Consider the following 21123-nt stretch of genomic DNA (forward strand, 5'->3'; position numbering starts at 1 on the left):
TCACCCTGATTAACTCTTTAGTCATATCCCAGTTTATCTATTTGCTTAGGGCCTTGCCTACACCTAGCGACTTGTTTTTTAAATTATATGAGCAAAACATATTCCATTTTATTTGGAACGGCAAGCCAGACAACATTAAACGGGCCTTTTTATATAATGAATATGAATTCGGAGGGCAGAAATGATTAAATATGAACACATTAGACCTCTCACTAAAGGCTTCAGTCATATAAAAGTTATACTTAAATCCGAACTGGTTCTCTAGCATATTAGTAAGAATGTCTCACCCCATGTTCAAGAATGTGCTTTTTCCCTTTATTCAGGTTACAACCTCTCACTTTCGGTTGTTTGGAAATGAAATAATATAAAAAAATATAGCTATTTTTAAAACAGACATAGAAAGTTGGTTGCAATTTCAGTTTAATCCATCAGAAAAGACAGAACAAATATTACAACAAATACTATGGTTAAACTAAAATATACTAATTATAATTGATATAAAAAATAATATTTCTGGAAAAATTGTTTAAAAACTGTATAATCTTTGTAAATTATATCATAAATAGGACTGGAGGAGTTGTCACACATGCAGCTAACAAAAATATATGGATATGTCTGCTCTAGTCAAAATTACAACCAACTATTTGCAGCATTACCGCAAAAATGGAAGAGGCAAGTGGAAGGGGGAAAAAGTAAGGAACTTGTCTGTCGGCCCTGCATTAAAGACCAAAATTGGTTAAAGAATATTGTAATAAATAAAAAAGTATACCAGTTTCATTTAAGGACCAACAAATTGCCAGCTGTGCCATATAGATTGCTAAATAGTTGGGAAGAGGTTTTCGATGTACCGATTCCAGGGCACATGGTTTATGAACTGATACACAAAACAATGCTGGAATCAAAATGTTGAGTTTTTCAATTTAAATTATTATTCAAAATTCTTGCAACCAATAGAATGTTATATATATGGGGCATACAACCATCCCAGCTCTGCAGATTTTGCTGTGAAGAGACAGAATCATTAGATCATATGTTTTGGTACTGTCCATTTGTAGCTTGTTTTTGGTCGCAGGTTCAGGAATGGCTGACAAATTGCAACATTTACCTGGAGCTAACTCTACAAATAGCACTGCTGGGTGATTTAGAACGTAATAGTCAATTGATAAATAATATAATAATACTCTTAGCAAAAATGTTTATCTTTAATTTACAATCTGTAGAATCTATGAGAATAGAAAGGTTCAGAACTTCTGTGAAACATCACAGCACAGTTGAAAGATATATGGCAAATAGAAATCAAAACTGGATGGTGTTCAGAGATAGATGGGAGGGGATGAGTGGAGCTGAAGGGTGGGACTAAATATAACAAGATAACTAATGTAAAATATACTGTGTCCGTAAAATGTAAATAGGTTCAGAACTTTTGTGAAACAGCACAGTTTAAAAATATATGGCAAATAGAAATCAAAACTGGATGGTGTTCAGAGATAGATGGGAGGGGATGAGTGGAGCTGAAGGGTGGGACTAAAAATAACAAGATAACTAAGGTAAAATATACTGTCTCTGTAAAATGTATATAGTATGTATAAGCTGGAAGTAGAAGCCTAAGTGTTGTTGTCCATTAGTTTACTCCAATTAGAGGAGGGGTGGTAAGGTTTTAAGAAAATAATAAAGGAAAAGATATACACTACCAGTCAAAAGTTTGGACACACCTACTCATTAAGGGTTTTTCTTTAATTTTACATTGTAGAATAATAGTGAAGACATCAAAACTATGAAATAACACATATGGAATCATGTAGTAAACAAAAAAAGTGTTAAACAAATCAAAATATATTTTATATTTGAGATTCTTTAACTAGCCACCATTTGCCTTGATGACAGCTTTGCACACTCTTGGCATTCTCTCAACAAGCTTCTTGAGGTAGTCATCTGGAATGCATTTCAATTAACAGGTGTGCCTTCGTAAAAGTTAATTTGTGGAATTACTTTCCTTCTTAATGCGTTTGAGCCAATCAGTTGTGTTGTAACAAGGTAGGGGGGTATACAGAAGATAGCCCTATTTGGTAAAAGACCAAGTCCATATTATGGCGAGAACAGCTCAAATAAGCAAAGAGAAACGACAGTCCATCATTACTTTAAGACATGAAGGTCAGTCAATGCGGAACGTTGCAAGCGCTATGATGAAAGTGGCTCTCATGAGGATCGCCACAGGAATGGAAGACCAAAAGTTACCTCTGCTGTCGAGAATACAGTGGGGGAAAAAAGTATTTAGTCAGCCACCAATTGTGCAAGTTCTCCCACTTAAAAAGATGAGAGAGGCCTGTAATTTTCATCATAGGTACACGTCAACTATGACAGACAAAATTAGAAAAAAAAATCCAGAAAATCACATTGTAGGATTTTTTATTAATTAATTTGCAAATTATGGTGGAAAATAAGTATTTGGTCACCTACAAACAAGCAAGATTCTGGCTCTCACAGACCTGTAACTTCTTCTTTAAGAGGCTCCTCTGTCCTCCACTCGTTACCTGTATTAATGGCACCTGTTTGAACTTGTTATCAGTATAAAAGACACCTGTCCACAACCTCAAACAGTCACACTCCAAACTCCACTATGGCCAAGACCAAAGAGCTGTCAAAGGACACCAGAAACAAAATTGTAGACCTGCACCAGGCTGGGAAGACTGAATCTGCAATAGGTAAGCAGCTTGGTTTGAAGAAATCAACTGTGGGAGCAATTATTAGGAAATGGAAGACATACCAGACCACTGATAATCTCCCTCGATCTGGGGCTCCACGCAAGATCTCACCCCGTGGGGTCAAAATGATCACAAGAACGGTGAGCAAAAATCCCAGAACCACACGGGGAGACCTAGTGAATGACCTGCAGAGAGCTGGGACCAAAGTAACAAAGCCTACCATCAGTAACACACTACGCCGCCAGGGACTCAAATCCTGCAGTGCCAGACTTGTCCCCCTGCTTAAGCCAGTACATGTCCAGGCCCGTCTGAAGTTTGAAACCAAAATATAACTTTTTGGTAAAAACTCAACTCGTCGTGTTTGGAGGACAAAGAATGCTGAGTTGCATCCAAAGAACACCATACCTACTGTGAAGCATGGGGGTGGAAACATCATGCTTTGGGGCTGTTTTTCTGCAAAGGGACCAGGACGACTGATCCGTGTAAAGGAAAGAATGAATGGGGCCATGTATCGTGAGATTTTGACTGAAAACCTCCTTCCATCAGCAAGGGCATTGAAGATGAAACGTGGCTGGGTCTTTCAGCATGACAATGATCCCAAACACACCACCCGGGCAACGAAGGAGTGGCTTCGTAAGAAGCATTTCAAGGTCCTGGAGTGGCCTAGCCAGTCTCCAGATCTCAACCCCATAGAAAATCTTTGGAGGGAGTTGAAAGTCCGTGTTGCCCAGCGACAGCCCCAAAACATCACTGCTCTAGAGGAGATCTGCATGGAGGAATGGGCCAAAATACCAGCAACAGTGTGTGAAAACCTTGTGAAGACTTACAGAAAACGTTTGACCTGTGTCATTGCCAACAAAGGGTATATAACAAACTATTGAGAAACTTTTGTTATTGACCAAATACTTATTTTCCACCATAATTTGAAAATAAATTCATTAAAATTCCTACAATGTGATTTTCTAGATTTTTTTTCTCCCATTTTGTCTGTCATAGTTGACGTGTACCTATGATGAAAATTACAGGCCTCTCTCATCTTTTTAAGTGGGAGAACTTGCACAATTGGTGGCTGACTAAATACTTTTTTTCCCAACTGTATGTTCATTAGAGTTACCAGCCTCAGAAATTGCAACCCAAATAAATGCTTCACAGAGTTCAAGTTTACATTTTAGTAATTTAGCAGACGCACTTATCCAGAGCGACTTACATGAGCAATTAGGGTTAAGTGCCTTGCTTAAGGGCACATCGGCAGATTTTTCACCTAGTCGGCTCGGGGATTAGAACCAGCGACCTTTCGGTTACTGGAACAACGCTCTTACCCACTAAGCTACCTGCAGCCCCAAGTAACAGACACATCTCAACATCAACTGTTCAAGGAGACTGTGTGAATCAGGTCTTCATGGTCGAATTTCTGCAAAGAAACCACTACTAAAGGACACCAGTAATAAGAAGAGACTTGCTTGGGCCAAGAAACACGAGCAATGGACATTAGACCGGTGGAAATTTGTCCTTTGGTCTGGAGTCCAATTTGGAGATTTTTGGTTCCAACCGCTGTGTCTTTGTGAGACACACCTCCAGGATATGTAAGGGCTATTTTACCAAGAAGGAGAGTGATGGAGTCCTGCATCAGATGACCTGGCCTCCACAATCCCCCGACCTCAACACAATTGAGATGATTTGGGATGAGTCGGACCGCAGAGTGAAGGGAAAGGAGCCAACAAGTGCTCAGCATATGTGGGAATTCCTTCAAGACTGTTGGAAAAGCATTCCAGGTGAAGCTGGTTGAGAGAATGCCAAGAATGTGCAAAGCTGTCATCAAGGCAAAGGGTGGCTATTTGAAGAATCTGAAATATAAAATATATTTTGGTTACTACATGATTACAAATGTGTTATTCATTGTTTTGATGACTTCACTATTATTCTACAATGTAAAAAATAGTAAAAACTAAGACAAACCCTGGAAGGAGTAGCTGTGTCCAAACATATGTGTGCCTTACCAAATAATGTCCAATCAATTGAATTTACCACAGGTGGACTCCAATCCAGTTGTAGAAACATCTCAAGGATGATCAATGGAAACAGGATGCACCTGAGCTCAATTTCGAGTCTCATAGCAAAGGGTCTGAATATTTACGTAAATAATGTATTTCTGCTTTTTATTTTGAATACATTTGCAAGAATTTCTAAAAACCTGTTTTCGCTTTGTCATTCTGGGGTATTGTGTGAAGATCGTTGAGGAAAAAAAACAATTCAATCCATTTTAGAATAAGACTGTAACGTAAAAAAAACTTGGAAAAAGTCAAGGGGTCTGAATACTTTCCGAATGCACTGTATATATATATATATATATATATATATATATATATATATATATATATATATATATATATATATATATATAAAACATTTTTTTATTTTTTTTCAAGAAAATCTGTGGGGGATTGGAAATGATGCAGACAATACAGTTGAAGTCGGAAGTTTACATACAGTGAGGGAAAAAAGTATTTGATCCCCTGCTGATTTTGTACGTGTCACGATCGTCTAAGGAGGAGGACCAAGGCGCAGCGTTGAAGGTGAACATATTATTTATTATACTGATCACACGATCAAAACAACAGACGATAACGTGATGTCTACGGTTTAACACAAACCAAATAAGAACAAGAAACCACAAACACAAAGGAAAAGACAGACAGTTTAAATATGGCTCCCAATCAGAGACAACCAGCTGACACTCGTTGCCTCTGATTGGGAGTCACTCAGGCCAACATAGAAATACAAACTAGACCCCCAACCTACAACACAAAACATAGAAACTAACACCCTGGCTCAACATACGAGAGTCCCCCGAGCCAGGGCGTGACAGTACGTTTGCCCACTGACAAAGACATGATCAGTCTAACATTTTAATGGTAGGTTTATTTGAACAGTGAGAGACAGAATAACAACAAAGAAATCCAGAAAAAAGCATTTCAAAAATGTTATAAATTGATTTGCATTTTAATGAGGGAAATAAGTATTTGACCCCTCTGCAAAACATGAGTTAGTACTTGGTGGCAAAACCCTTGTTGGCAATCACAGAGGTCAGACGTTTCTTGTAGTTGGCCACCAGGTTTGCACACATCTCAGGAGAGATTTTGTCCCACTACTCTTTGCAGATCTTCTCCAAGTCATTAAGGTTTCGAAGCTGACATTTGGCAACTCAAACGTTCAGCTCCCTCCACAGATTTTCTATGGGATTAAGGTCTGGAGACTGGCTAGGCCACTCCAGGACCTTAATGTGCTTCTTCTTGAGCCACTCCTTTGTTGCCTTGGCTGTGTGTTTTGGGTCATTGTCATGCTGGAATACCCATCCACGACCCATTTTCAATGCCCTGGCTGAGGGAAGGAGGTTCTCACCCAAGATTTGACGGGGCGTCCATCGTCCCTTTGATGCGGTGAAGTTGTCCTGTCCCCTTAGCAGAAAAACACCCCCAAAGCATAATGTTTCGACCTCCATCTTTGACGGTGGGGATGGTGTTCTTGGGGTCATAGGCAGCATTCCTCCTCCTCCAAACACGGCGAGTTGAGTTGATGCTAAAGAGCTCAATTTTGTTCTCATCTGACCACAACACTTTCACCCAGTTCTCCTCTGAATCATTCAGATGTTCATTGGCAAACTTCAGACGGGCCTGTATATGGGCTTTCTTGAGCAGGGGGACCTTGCGGGCGCTGCAGGATCTCAGTCCTTCAGGGCGTAGTGTGTTACCAATTGTTTTCTTGGTGACTATGGTCCCAGCTGCCTTGAGATCATTGACAAGATCCTCCCGTGTAGTTCTGGGCTGATTCCTCACCGTTCTCATGATCATTGCAACTCCACGAGGTGAGATCTTGCATGGAGCCCCAGGCCGAGGGAGATTTACAGTTATTTTGTGTTTCTTTCATTTGTGAATAATCGCACTAACTGTTGTCACCTTCTCACCAAGCTGCTTGGCGATGGTCTTGTAGCCCATTCCAGCCTTGTGTAGGTCTACAATCTTGTCCTTGACATCCTTGGAGAGCTCTTTGGTCTTGGCCATGGTGGAGAGTTTGGAATCTGATTGATTGATTGCTTCTGTGGACAGGTGTCTTTTATACAGGTAACACGCTGAGATTAGGAGCACTCCCTTAAGAGTGTGCTCCTAATCTCAGCTCGTTACCTGTATAAAAGTCACCTGGGAGCCAGAAATGTTTCTGATTGAGAGGGGGTCAAATACTTATACTTATTGATGCAAATCAATTTATAACATTTTTGACATGCGTTTTTCTGGATTTTTTTGTTGTTATTCTGTCTCTCACTGTTAAAATAAACCTACCAATAAAATTATAGACTGATCATTTCTTTATCAGTGGGCAAACGTACAAAATCAGCAGGGGATCAAATACTTTTTTCCCTCACTGTACACCTTAGCCAAATACATTTAAACTCAGTTTTTCACAATTCCTGACATTTAATCCTAGTAAAAAATCCCTGTCTTAGGTCAGTTAGGATCACCACTTTATTTTAAGTGATAGCAGAGAGAATTATTTATTTCAGCTTTTATTTCTTTCATCACATTCCCAGTGGGTCAGAAGTTTACATGCTACCAAATACTAATTGAGTGTATTACCTTTAAATTGTTTAACTTGGGTCAAACATTTCGGGTAGCCTTCCACATGCTTCCCACAATAAGTTGGGTGAATTTTGGCTCATTCCTCGTGACAGAGCTGGTGTAACTGAGTCAGGTTTGTAGGCCTCCTTGCTCGCACACGCTTTTTCAGTTCTTCAACCACACATTTTCTATAGGATTGAGGTCAGGGCTTTGTGATGGCCACTCCAATACCTTGACTTTGTTGTCCTTAAGCCATTTTGCCACAACTTTGGAAGTATGCTTGGGTCATTGTCCATTTGGAAGACCCATTTGCGACCAAGCTTTAACTTCCTGACTGATGTCTTGAGATGTTGCTTCAATATATCCACATACATTTCCTTTCTCATGATGCCATCTATTTTGTGAAGTGCACCAGTCCCTCCTGCAGCAAAGCACCCCCACAGCATGATGCTGCCACCCCTGTGCTTCACGGTTGGGATGGTGTTCTTCGGCTTGCAAGCATCCCCCCTTTTCCTCCAAACATAATGATGGTCATTATGGCCAAACAGTGCTATTTTTGTTTCATCAGACCAGAGGACACTTTTCCAAAAGTACGATCTTTGTCCCCATGTGCAGTTGCAAACCGTAGTCTGTCTTTTTTATGGCTGTTTTGGAGCAGTGGCTTCTTCCTTGCTGAGCGGCCTTTCAGGTTATGTCGATATAGGACTTGTTTTACTGTGGATATAGATACTTTTGTACCGGTTTCCTCCAGCATCTTCACAAGGTCCTTTGCTGTTGTTCTGGGATTGATTTGCACTTTTCGCACCAAAGTACGTTAATCTCTAGGAGACATAACGCGTCTCCTTCCTGAGCGGTAGGACAGCTGCATGGTCCCATGGTGTTTATACTTGCATACTATTGTTTTTACAGATGAGCGTGGTACCTTCAGGCGTTTGCTCCCAAGGATGAACCCGACTTGTGGAGGTCTACAATATATTTTCTGAGGTCTTGGCAGATTTCTTTTGATTTTCCCATGATGTCAAGCAAAGAGGCACTGAGTTTGAAGGTAGGCCTTGAAATACATCCACAGGTACACCTCCAATTGACTCAAATGATGTCAATTAGCCTATCAGAAGCTTCTAAAGCCATGACATCATTTTCTGGAATTTTCCAAGCTGTTTAAAGGCACAGTCAACTTAGTGTATGTAAACTTCTGACCCACTGGAATTGTGATACAGTGAATTATAAGTGAAATAATCTGTCTGTAAACAATTGTTGGAAAAATTACTTGTGTCATGCACAAAGTAGAGGTCCTAACCGACTTGCCAAAACTATAGTTTGTTAACAAGAAATTTGTGGAGTGGTTGAAAAACGAGTTTTAAAGACTACAACCTAAGTGTATGTAAACTTCCGACTTCAACTGTACATTGATGGAAGCCATAATCTATCTGCAATATTAAAGCTGATCTACCCCCAAAATGTATATTTTTAAATAAGCATATTTCTCTAAAATGTTGTGCACAAATTTGTTTACATCCCTGTTAGTGAGCATTTCTCCTTTGCCAAGATAATCCATCCACCTGACAGGTGTGGCATATCAAGAAGCTGATTAAACAGCATGATCATTACACAGGTGCACCTTGTGCTGGCGACAATAAAAGGCCACTCTAAAATGTGCAGTTTTGTCACACAACACAATGCCACAGATGTCTCAAGTTTTGAGAGAGCGTGCAATTGGCATGCTGGTTGCAGGAATGTCCACCAGAACTGTTGGCAGAGAATGTAATGCTAATTTCTCTACCATAAGCCGCTTCCAACGTCATTTTAGAGAGTTTGGCAGTATAACCAACTGGCCTAACAACCACAGACCATGTGTAACCACACCAGTCCAGGACCTCCACATCTGGCTTCTTCACCTGCGGGATCGTCTGAGACCAGCCACCCGGACAGCTTTTTTTAATTTTTTTATTTCACCTTTATTTAACCAGGTAAACCAGTTGAGAACAAGTTCTCATTTACAACTGCGACCTGGCCAAGATAAAGCAAAGCAGTGCGATAAAAACAACAATAGGCTAGTTAGTATTAACACTGGAATGATAGATGTGCAAGAGATGATGTGCAAATAGAGATACTGGGGTACAAATGAGCAAAATAAATAACAATATAGGGATGAGGTAGTTGGGCGGGCTAATTTCAGATGGGCTGTGTACAGGTGCAGTGATCGGTAAGGTGCTCTGACAACTGATGCTTAAAGTTAGTGAGGGAGATAAGTGTCTCCAGCTTCAGAGATTTTTGCAATTTGTTCCAGTCATTGGCAGCAGAGAACTGGAAGGAATTGCGGCCAAAGGAGGTGTTGGCTTTGGGGATGACCAGTGAGATATACCTGCTGGAGCGCAGACTACGGGTGGGTGTTGCTATGGTGACCAATGAGCTAAGATAAGGCGGGGATTTGCCTAGCAGTGATTTATAGATGACCTGGAGCCAGTGGGTTTGGCGACGAATATGTAGTGAGGACCAGCCAACAAGAGCGTACAGGTCACAGTGGTGGGTATTATATGGGGCTTTGGAGACAAAACGGATGGCACTGTGATAGACTACATCCAATTTGCTGAGTAGAGTGTTGGAGGCTATTTTGTAAATGACATCGCCGAAGTCAAGGATCGGTAGGATAGTCAGTTTTACGAGGGCATGTTTGGCAGCATGAGTGAAGGAGGCTTTGTTGCGAAATAGGAAACCGATTCTAGATTTAACTTTGGATTGGAGATTCTTAATGTGAGTCTGGAAGGAGAGTTTACAGTCTAACCAGACACCTAGATATTTGTAGTTGTCCACATACTCTAGGTCAGACCCGTCGAGAGTAGTGATTCTAGTCGGGTGGGCGGGTGCAAGCAGCGTTCGGTTGAAGAGCATGCATTTAGTTTTACTAGTGTTTAAGAGCAGTTGGAGGCTACTGAAGGAGTGTTGTATGGCATTGAAGCTCGTTTGGAGGCTTGTTAACACAGTGTCCAATGAAGGGCCAGATGTATACAAAATGGTGTCGTCTGCGTAGAGGTGGATCTGAGAGTCACCAGCAGCAAGAGCGACGTCATTGATATACACAGAGAAAAGAGTCGGCCCAAGAATTGAACCCTGTGGCACCCCCATAGAGACTGCCATAGGTCCAGACAACAGGCCCTCCGATTTGACACATTGAACTCTATCTGAGAAGTAGTTGGTGAACCAGGCAAGGCAGTCATTTGAGAAACCAAGGCTATTTAGTCTGCCAATAAGAATGCGGTGGTTGACAGAGTCGAAAGCCTTGGCCAGGTCAATGAAAACGGCTGCACAGTACTGTCTATTATCGATCGCGGTTATAATATCGTTTAGGACCTTGAGCGTGGCTGAAGTACACCCATGACCAGCTCGGAAACCGGATTGCATAGCGGAGAAGGTACGGTGGGATTCGAAATGGTCGGTGATCTGTTTGTTGACTTGGCTTTCAAAAACTTTTGAAAGGCAGGGCAGGATGGATATGGGTCTGTAACAGTTTGGATCTAGAGTGTCACCCCCTTTGAAGAGGGGGATGACCGCGGCAGCTTTCCAATCTCTGGGGATCTCAGACGTTACGAAAGAGAGGTTGAACAGGCTAGTAATAGGGGTTGCGACAATTTCGGCGGCTAGTTTTAGAAAGAAAGGGTCCAGATTGTCTAGCCCAGATGATTTGTAGGGGTCCAGATTTTGCAGCTCTTTCAGAACATCAGCTGTCTGGATTTGTGTGAAGGAGAAGCGGGGGGGGGGCATGGGCAAGTTGCAGCGGAGGGTGCAGAGCTGGTGGCCAGGGTAGTGGTAGCCAGGTGGAAAGCATGGCCAGCCGTAGCAAAATGCTTGTTGAAATTCTCGATTATTGTAGATTTATCGGTGGTGATAGTGTTTCCTAGCCTCAGTGCAGTGGGCAGCTGGGAGGAAGTGCTCTTATTTTCCATGGACTTTACAGTGTCCCAAAACTTTTTGGAGTTAGTGCTACAGGATGCACATTTCTGTTTGAAAAAGTTAGCCTTTGCTTTCCTAACTGCTTGTGTATATTGGTTCCTAACTTCCCTGAAAAGTTGCATATCGCGGGGGCTATTTGATGCTAATGCAGTGCGCCACAGGATGTTTTTGTGCTGGTCAAGGGCAGTCAAGTCTGAGGAGAACCAGGGGCTATATCTGTTCTTAGTTCTGTATTTTTTGAATGGAGCATGTTTATTTAAGATTGAGAGGAAATTACTTTTAAAGAACAACCAAGCATCCTCTACTGACGGAATGAGATCTATATCCATCCAGGATACCTGGGCCAGGTCAATTAGGAAGGCCTGCTCGCTGAAGTGTTTTTGGGAGCGTTTGACAGTGATGAGGGGTGGTCGTTTGACCGCGGACCCGTTACGGACGCAGGCAATAAGGCAGTGATCGCTGAGATCCTGGTTGAAGACAGCGGAGGTATATTTAGAGGGTAAGTTAGTCAGGATGATATCTATGAGGGTACCCATGTTTACGGATTTAGGGTTGTACCTGGTAGGTTCGTTGATAATTTGTGTGAGATTGAGGGCATCTAGTTTAGATTGTAGGATGGCCGGGGTGTTAAGCATATCCCAATTTAGGTCACCAAGCAGTACGAACTCTGAGGATAGATGGGGGGCAATCAATTCACATATGGTGTCCAGGGCACAGCTGGGGGCTGAGGGGGGTCTGTAGCAAGCGGCAACAGTGAGAGATTTATTTCTGGAAAGGTGGATTTTTAGAAGTAGAAGCTCAAACTGTTTGGGCACAGACCTGGATAGTATGATAGAGCTCTGCAGGCTATCTCTACAGTAGATTGCAACTCCACCCCCTTTGGCAGTTCTATCTAGACGGAAAATGTTATAGTTGGGGATGGAAATTTCAGAATTTTTGGTGGCCTTCCTAAGCCAGGATTCAGACACTGCTAGAACATCAGGGTTGGCGGAGTGTGCTAACGCAGTGAATAACTCAAACTTAGGAAGGAGGCTTCTGATATTTATGTGCAGAAAACCAAGACTTTTACGGTTACAGAAGTCAACAAATGATAGCTCCTGGGGAGTAGGAGTGATACTGGGGGCTGCAGGGCCTGGGTTAGCTTCTACATCACCAGAGGAACAGAGGAGGACTAGAATAAGGATACGACTAAAGGCTTTAAGAACTGGTCTTCTAGTGCGTTGGGTACATAGAATAAAGGGGGCAGTTCTCCGGGCGTTGTAGGAAAGATTCAGGGCATTATGTACAGAAAAGGATATGGAAGGATATGAGTACAGTTCAGGTAACCCTAAGCGTTGGGTAACAATGAAAGAGATAGCGTCACTGGAGGCACCGATTGAGCCGATTGAGCCGGTCTCGGCGTGTATGGGGGGTGGAACAAAGGAACTATTTGAGGCAGTTTGAGAGGGACTAGGGGTTCTACAGTGAAATTGTATAATAAGAACTAACCCAAACAGCAATAGGCAAGGCATAATTGACATGGGAGAGAGGCATAAAGCAGTCACAGGTGTTATTAGAGAGAGCTAAGACAACAACTGGAAATAGCGATAACGTTTGGACTAAGGCTAAACAGAATAAACAGGACAGGGTACCGTGTAAAGGAACAGTCCAGCAGGCATCAGCTGTGCAGCTGAGTGATCATAAGGTCCAGTGAACAGCAATATGTGAGTCCGAGAGCAGTTCAAATTGGTGCTTCAGCACAGCTAGCAGGGAGCACAGTTGTAGTTTGCGTGTGCTAGCGGGCCGGGGCTGGCAGATGGATCTTCGTGGTCGTCGCAACGGGAAGCCTGTTGAAACCACATCAGAATATTTCGTCGGCAGACCAGTCGTGTTGGATCGGCGGGGCTCAGTGTCAACACTAGGAGGTCCCGTCCGGTTGACAGAGAGGTAGATAGCCGGGAGATGGGCCTGAGGCTAGCTCAAGGCTAACTGGTGCTTGCTATAGGGCAATGGTAATCAGCCAACAACAGGTTGCAGCTAGCTAGCTGGTTGCGATGATCCGGCGCTAGGGTCCAGTGATTCCGGCAGAAAGCTGATGAAACTGTGGAATTTCTGCACAAACTGTCAGAAACCGTCTCATGGAAGCTCATCTACGTGTTCGTCGTTCTCACCAGGGTCTTGACCTGACTGCATTTCGGCGTCATAACCGACTTCAGTGGGAAAATGCTCACCTTCGATGGCCACTGGCACGCTGGAGAAGTGTGCTCTTCACAGATGAATCCCAGTTTCAACTGTACCGGGCAGATGGCAGACAGTGTATATGGCGTCATGTGGGTGAGCAGTTTGCTGATGTCAACGTTGTGAACAGAGTGCCCCATGGCGGCGGTGGAATTATGGTATGGGCAGGCATAAGCTAAGGAAAATGAACACTTTATCGCATTTTATCGATGGCTATTTTAATGCACAGATACTCTGACGAGATCCTGAGGCCAATTGTTGTGCCATTCATCCGCCACCATCACCTGATGTTTCAGCATGATATTGCACGGCCCCATGTTGCAAGGATCTGTACACAATTCCTGGAATCTGAAAATGTCCCAGTTCTTCCATGGCCTGCACACTCACCAGACATGTCACCAGTGGAGGCTGCTGAGGGGAAGAAGGCTCATAATAATGGCTGTAACGGAGTAAATGGAATGGCATCAAACCATGTGTTTGATGTATTTGATATCATTCCCCTATTCCGCTCCAGCCATTAACACGAGCCCGTCCTCCCCAATTAAGGTGCCACCAACCTCCTGTGCATGTCACCCATTGAGCATGTTTGGGATGCTCTGGATCGACGTTTACGACAGCATGTTCCAGTTCCCGCCAATATCCAGCAACTTTGCACAGCCATTGAAGAGGAGTGGGACAACATTCCACAAGCCACAATCAACAGCCTGATCAACTCTATGCGAAGGAGATGTGTCGCGCTGCATGAGGCAAATGGTGGTCATATCAGATACTGACTGGTTTTCTGATCCACGCTCCTACTTTTTAAAGGTATCTGTGACCAATAGATGCATTATCTGTATTCCCAGTCATGTGAAATCCATAGGTTAGGGCCTCATTTATTTATTTCAATTGACTGATTTCCTTATATGAACTGCAACTCAGTAAAGATCTTTGAAATTGTTGCATGTTGCATTTATATTGTTGTTCAACGTAACTTCATGTGTACTCAACAAGTTCACACGCTCTCAGACAATACAAAAACAAATCTGCACACCCAAGCACACACACAAACATAGAGTAGACACGTGTGCAAGGCAAGTAGACCCACAAACACATGCTCACACGCACACACACACACACGCACACACACTCACACACTCTCTCCCTTGCTGCCTCAGATACAGTTTAAATGTTTGTCTCAGTTTGAAGCTAGGTAGTCTCTAGCCATGTCGTGGTCTCATCTCTGCAGGGAGGGGAACTCACTTGAACTGGTGGTGTTCTCTGGAGCTGCGGATCTTGTTGGAGAATCGCTCTGCCAGTTTCTCCAGGCTGCGGGAGTACTCCAGCTGGATCTCAGCCTTGCGGCGGAAGAAGTCCTGCAGGTCCTGCAGCAGCTGGATACGAGACTCGGACTGCTGCTCCAGGCATTTGAACTGCTCCACCAGCTGGTTACGGATCTCTGTATATCAAAACACAAAACAGGAAGTTGGCAAGAGTCAATCAGGGTCATCGTCTCCAACAGATCAAGGTATGGGGAGGGATTCAATCAACCCTTCCTTCGCTATGTTTGCTATCTTTGTTGTCACGTGCTCCCCCAAATGTCTCTGAAACCATCTATCTGAAAATAGTTAATGTATTTGCTATTTTACACCACCCCAAATCATTCTGTGGATTTATTCAAAAAGGATTTAAAAAAGTGCAAAAGAGACATTTCACTTTATCTTATTATGGGTTTATAATAATTCTGTTATGATATTTGTGCCAAGGATTATTTTCCAACTGTGAAATAGGTTACGGAGGGCAGTAAAATCTCATTAACACTCACACAGTTTCTTATTTTTTAAACCGGGAATGTTTTCCCTCAAATTGCTGCCAATAACATTGTAAGTTAACATTTTGTAAAGTTAGTGTGGGAGAAGTGGAGAAATTATTTTTATCGATCAATAAAGACAAACCTCCTGGCATTGATAACTTAGATGGAAAGCTACTGAGGATGGTAGCTGACTCTATGGCCACTCCTATCTTTCATATCTTTAATCTGAGTCTAGAGGAAGGAGTTTGCCCTCAGGCCTGGAGGGAAGGCAAAGTCATTCCGCTACCCAAGGGTGGTAAAGCGGCCTTTACTGGTTCTAACAGCGGACCGATCAGCTTGTTGCCAGCCAGCTCTTAGCAAACTGTTGCATTTTTTTTGGGACCAAATGTGACCCGTTTCAAGAAGCTAGGCGTATGCCGCACGTCATTACTTCAAAGGAGAGGATTTTTTTTTTTTTTTTTTTTTTTTTTTTAATGATTTCTTATCAAAATGCGTTTTGGGCAGAAATGCTTTCTGGAACATGTAAACTTTCATGTGCCTTAATAACAAATGTGTATGCCATCTGTAAATACGAATACAATTGTTAAATTACGAGCCTAGTTGGTTTGGCCACGGAAAAGGAAAGGAAGCTTCCCGTTTGCCGTGATTGGCTGAGATAATGGATGGGCTGGACATGCTGAGAGATGAGTTCGGATTGGTCTGCCATGTAGCATACTTCTGTCTATAACGTGAGCTGCTCAGTATGTGAAGATAATCCTTTCTACTGCGGCTTTTTTGAAAGATATAACGTTAGCCATGGACTGCTCTCAACAACATTGCTGCCCTGAATTTAGCAGGCGCTACAGACAAAGATCAGTGGGAAAGAGTTGTGATTGACTACTACTACGGTCAGTGTGAAATGGAGTGACTTTACACAATGTGGGCTAAACAAGCTGTAACTACAAACAAAACATGACACGTGCCGAATACAACAGGTGTAGACCTTACAGTGAAATGCTTACTTGCAAGCCCTTAACCAACAATGCAGTTCAAGAAAAAGAGTTAAAAAAATATTTACTAAATAAACTCAAGTAAAAAATAAAATAAAAAGTAACACAATAAAATAACAATAACGAGGCTATATACAGGGGGTACCAGTACCGAGTCAATGTGCGGGGGTACAGGTTAGTCGAGGTAACTTGTACATGTCAGTAGGGGCAAAGTGAAAGTGGGGGGGGGGGTGTCAATGTAAATAGTTTGGGTGGCCATTTCATTAACTGTTCAGCAGTCTTATGGCTTGGGGGTAGAAGCTATTAAGGAGCCTTTTGGACCTAGACTTGGCGCTCCGGTACTGCTTGCCGTGTGGTAGCAGAGAGAACAGTCTATGACTTGGGTGACTGGAGTCTTTGACAATTTTTTGGGCCTTCCTCTGACACCGCCTATTAGATAGGTCCTGGATGGCAGGAAGCTTGGCCCCAGTGATGTACTGGGCCGTACGCACTACCATCTGTAGTGCCTTTCGGTCGGATGCCGAGCAGTTGCCATACAAGGCGGTGATGCAACCGGTCAGGATGCTCTCGATGGTGCAGCTGTATAACTTTTTTGAGGATCTGGGGACCCATGACAAATCTTTTCAGACTCCTGAGGGGGAAAAGGTGTTGTCGTGCCCTCTTCACGACTGTCTTGGTGTGTTTGGACCATGAAAGTTTGTTGGTGATGTGGACACCCATGAACTTGAAACTCTCGACCCGTTCCACATGTGAATGGGGGCGTGTTTGCCCCTCCTTTTCCTGTAGTCCACGATCAGCTCCTCAGATTGAGGGAGAGGTTGTTGTCTCTGACCTCCTCCCTATAGGCTGTCTCATCGTTGTTGGTGATCATGCCTACCACTGTTGTGTCGTCAGCAAACTTAATGATGATGTTGGAGTCGTGCTTGGCCACACAGTCATGGGTGAACAGGGAATACAGGAGGGGACCAGCATGGCAGATGTGTTGTTGCCTACCCTTAACACCTGGGGGTGTCCACATACAAAAGTATGTGGACACCCCTTCAAATTAGTGGATTCGGCTATTTCAGCCACACCCGTTGCTGACAGGTGTATAAAATCAAGCACACAGCCATGCAATCTCCATAGACAAACATTGGCATTAGAATGGCCTTACTGAAGAGCTCAGTGACATTCAACGTAGCACCATCATAGGATGCCACCTTTCCAACAAGTCAGTTCGTCAAATTTCTGCCCTGCTAGAGCTGCCCCGGTCATCTGTAAGTGCTGTTATTGTGAAGTTGAAATGTCTAGGAGCAACATCGGCTCAGACTCGAAGTGGTAGGCCACACAAGCTCACAGAACGGGATCGCCGAGTGCTGAAGCGCATAGCGCGTCAAAACCTTCTGTCCTAGGTTGCAACACTCACTACTGAGTTCCAAACTGCCTCTGGAAGCAATGTCAGCACAATAACTGTTCGTAGGGAGCTTCATGAAATGGGTTTCCATGGCTGAGCAGCCGCACACAAGCCTAAGATCACCATGTGCAATGCCAAGCGTCGGCTGGAGTGGTGTAAAGCTCGCCGTCATTGGACTCTGGAGCAGTGGAAACGCGCTCTATGTGATGAATCACACTTCACAATCTGGCAGTCCGAAGGACTATTCTTGATTTGAGTATGCCAGGAGAAGGATACGTGTCACAATGCATAGTGCAAACTGTAAAGTTTGGTGGAGGAGGAATAATGGTCTGGAGCTATTTTTCATGGTTCGGGCTAGACCCCTTAGTTCCATTGAAGGGAAATCTTAATGCTGCAGCATACAATGATATTCTAGACAATTCTGTGCTTCCAAGTTTGGGGAAGGCCCTTTCCTGTTTCAGCATGAAAATGCCCCTGTGTACAAAGCGAGGGCCATACAGAAATGGTTTGTCATGATCGGTGTGGAAGAACTTGACTGGCCTGCACAGAGCCCTGACCGCAACCCCATCGAACACCTTTGGGATGAATTGGAACACCGACTGCTAGCCAGGCCTAATTGCCCAACAGCATTGCCTGACCTCACTAATGCTCTTGTGACTGAATGGAAGCAAGTCCCCGCAGCAATGTTCCAACATCTAGTGGAAAGCCTTCCCAGAAGAGTGGAGGCTGTTATAGCAGCAAAGGGGGGACCAACTCCATATTAATGCCCATGATTTTGGAATGAGATGTTTGACGAACAGGTGTCCACATACCTTTGGTCATGTAGTCTATTTTTGACATTGCTACTATGCAAATATGCAAGTAACCATTTAACTGTACCATTTACACCTTCTGTATCCTGTGCATGTGACAAATTAACTTCGATTTTATTTGATATAGTGTGTGTTTACCAGAGACGGTAATGTGAAGAACAACATGATCTGCACCAAAGTCAGATTAGGATATAGGCCAAGGACTAGATAAAGTATATTTTTACTACTACTTTTACCACTTTTAGTCTTGAAATCTTTGATTATTTACTACACTACATTACTCTGTTTAGCACATGGCCCCACATGTGACTCCTTAAAGAGATGGGTGAGGCTTAAGAGGGTGTGAACGATTCTGAATGGGTGTAGACAAAGAAGAGCTCTCCAGTAGGTGTACCAAAACATTCAAGGGCATTTTCTAAAAAGTGGGGTTACAAGTTTATCAACTTTGAAAGCAGAATTACTTTCCCATTGTTCCTCAACTGCAGTCTATGATATACAATTTTCTAGCTCTGAATCTCTACTTCTATCCAAAAAACACAATTTCAAATGTTGCTACGTAGGACCGAATCCAGGTGGTAGGGTCACAACTACAATGCTATTTCGCTGTAAACAAATTGACAACAGACTTTCAGCATGCTTATACAGTGCATTCGGAAAGTATTCAGACGCCTTGACCTTTTCCATATTTTGTTACTTTACAGACTTATTCTAAAATGGATTGAATCTGGGGGTTTTCTCATCAATCTACACACAATTACCCCATCTATGACAAAGCAAAAACTGTTTAGATATTTTTGCAAATGTATTAAAAATGAAAAACTCAAATATCACATTTACATAAGTATTCAGACACTTTACTCAGTACTTGCTTGAAGCTCCTTTTGCAGGGATTACAGCCTCAAGTCTTCTTAGGTATGACGCTACAAGCTGGGCACACCTGTATTTGGGGAGTTTCTCCCATTCTTCTCTGCAGATCCTCTCAAGCTCTGTCAGGTTGGATAGGGAGCGTCGCTGCACAGCTATTTTCAGGTCTCTCCAGAGATGTTCGATCGGGTTGAAGTCCGGGCTCTGGCTGGGCCACTCAAGGACATTCAGAGACTTGTCCCGAAGCCACTCCTGCGTTGTCTTGGTTTCCGCCCCAGTCTGAGGTCCTGAGTGCTTTGGAGCAGGTTTTCATCAAGTATCTCTCTGTACTTTCCTTCGTTCTTCTTTCCCTCGATCCTGACTAGTCTCCCAGTCCCTGCCGCTGAAAAACATCCCCACAGCATGATGCTGCCACCACCATGTTTCACTGTAAGGTTGGTATTGGCCAGGTGATGAGTGGTGCCTGGTACCCTCCAGAGTTCAATCTTGGTTTCATCAGACCAGAGAATCTTGTTTCTCATGGTCTGAGAGACCTTTAGGTACTTTTGGCAAACTCCAAGCGGGCTGTCATGTGACTTTTACTGAGGAGTGGCTTCCGTCTGGCCACTCTACCATAAAGACCTGATTAGTGGAGTGCTGCAGAGATGGTTGTCCTTCTGGAAGGTTCTCCCATCTTCACAGAGGAACTCTGGAGCTCTGTCAGTGTGACAATCGGGTTCTTGGTCACCTCCCTTACCAAGGCCCTTCTCCCCCGATTGCTCAGTTTGGCCGGGCAGCCAGCTCTAGGAAAAGTCTTGGTGGTTCCAAACTTCTTCCATTTAAGAATGATGAAGGCCACTAGGTTCTTGGGGACCTTCATTGCTCAACACAATCCTGTCTTGGAAGTGTGCAAAGCTGTCATCAAGGCAAATGGTGGCTATTTGAAGAATCTGAAATATAAAATATATTTTGATTTGTTTAACACTTTTTTGTTTACTACATGATTCCATATGTGCTATTTCATAGTTTTGATGCCTTCACTATTATTCTACAATGTAAAAAATAGTAAAAATAAAGAAAAACCCTTGAATGAGTAGGTGTGTCCAAACTTTTGACTGATAGTGTAACAAAATGTGGAAAAAGTCAAGGGGTCTGAATACTTTCCGAATGCACTGTAAATACTATGCATGCCAGTTTCTCTTGGCTAAGAGTTGAGATTGACTGTATCACTTCTTCTTTGTATAATAATAATATGCCATTTAGCAGACGCTTTTATCCAAAGCGACTTACAGTCATGTGTGCATACATTTTTACGTATGGGTGGTCCCGGGGATAATGTTATAAGAAACATTAATGTGTTGAAAATTCCAAATTGTTTGCATAGTCAACTTACACACAGTTCTGACACACACACTTACCCCACCAGACAGGCCAACAGGGATCTTTTCAAAGTCCCCAAATCCAGAATAAATTAAAGAAAGTGTACAGTATTATATAGAGACATTACTGCATGGAACTCCCTTCCATCTCATATTGCTCAATGAACCGCAAACCTGGATTCAAAAAACAGATAAAGCAACACCTCACGGCACAACGCCTTTCCCCTATTTGACCTAGATATTTTGTGTTTATGTATTGATATGTAGGCTATGTGTGCCGTTTTTAAATGTATGTAGTTCGGTCCTTGAGCTGTTCTGTCTATTAATGTTCTGTATTATGTCATGTTTCATGTTTTGTGTGGACCCCAGGAAGAGTAGCTGCTGCGACTTCCTCCGAGGCTGCCTCCCCTCCTTGTTCGGGCAGGCTTCGGCGTTCGT

At 43.0% G+C, this 21123-nt stretch overlaps 1 protein-coding gene across 2 annotated transcripts in view; it reads right to left on the reverse strand.

Annotated features, from left to right (window-relative positions):
* LOC311134335 (SLIT-ROBO Rho GTPase-activating protein 3-like) overlaps nucleotides 1-21123 on the reverse strand; it is a gene marked incomplete at both ends in the record, with an annotated part of 138652 nt that overhangs the window by 73574 nt on the left and 43955 nt on the right. For both annotated transcript variants that reach the window (XM_084167983.1, XM_084167982.1), the window contains one exon: nucleotides 14720-14915. In XM_084167983.1, the coding sequence (XP_084024109.1) occupies nucleotides 14720-14915 (196 nt within the window). The remainder of the gene's footprint in view (nucleotides 1-14719; nucleotides 14916-21123) is intronic.

Source organism: Coregonus lavaretus (genome assembly GCF_964263955.1).
Source record: "Coregonus lavaretus genome assembly, chromosome: 8".
Lineage (NCBI taxonomy): Eukaryota > Metazoa > Chordata > Actinopteri > Salmoniformes > Salmonidae > Coregonus > Coregonus lavaretus.